The sequence below is a fragment of the Crocuta crocuta genome, unplaced genomic scaffold (assembly GCF_008692635.1).
Source record: "Crocuta crocuta isolate KB4526 unplaced genomic scaffold, BGI_CrCroc_1.0 scaffold653, whole genome shotgun sequence".
Lineage (NCBI taxonomy): Eukaryota > Metazoa > Chordata > Mammalia > Carnivora > Hyaenidae > Crocuta > Crocuta crocuta.
This window is the reverse complement of record NW_027527134.1, coordinates 358,127-358,530: the sequence shown is the minus strand read 5'-3', so window position 1 is coordinate 358,530 and position 404 is coordinate 358,127. Positions and strand designations below refer to the sequence as shown.

Here is a 404-nt window from a genome sequence, read left to right as displayed (position 1 = left end):
CCTGTGCGTGGTTTTGACTTGGTAAAAATCACGACTTCTTACGTCGTCCAAACTCTCCAGGAGATGGTTTCCCCAGACCCCCAAATTATCGTGGTGGCCCCCGGGGCTGAACCCGAGTCTACGCAAGCCCAACGCACTGAGGACGGGGGAATCATTCTCCGCATATTTTGGGTGGGCCCGAAAGGCGAGCTGCTTAGACGAACCCCGGTGAGCTCGGTCGTGCAGGTAGGACTGGAGCGCCGCCGTTTCCCGCCCTGCTCGTCCGTCCCCGGCCAGGCGCGGCCTCCGAAGGCCCCGCCGTCTGGCCCACGTTGGGGCCGGGCCTCCCCAGGAACCGCACCTGGCGGCCGCCGCGGCTGCACCCCGGCTCCCGCGCGGCACCGGGGGGCGCTCAGGTTCCGGCT

General features: G+C 67.3%; 1 protein-coding gene across 1 annotated transcript in view; it reads left to right on the top strand.

Annotated features, from left to right (window-relative positions):
- Positions 1–48: 48 nt before the first annotated feature.
- IGF2 (insulin like growth factor 2) overlaps positions 49–404 on the top strand; it is a 6,112-nt gene continuing 5,756 nt past the window's right edge. Inside the window, exon 1 of the mRNA XM_077753923.1 lies at positions 49–225. Within this exon, the coding sequence (XP_077610049.1) occupies positions 64–225 (162 nt within the window). The 5' untranslated portion in view covers positions 49–63. The remainder of the gene's footprint in view (positions 226–404) is intronic.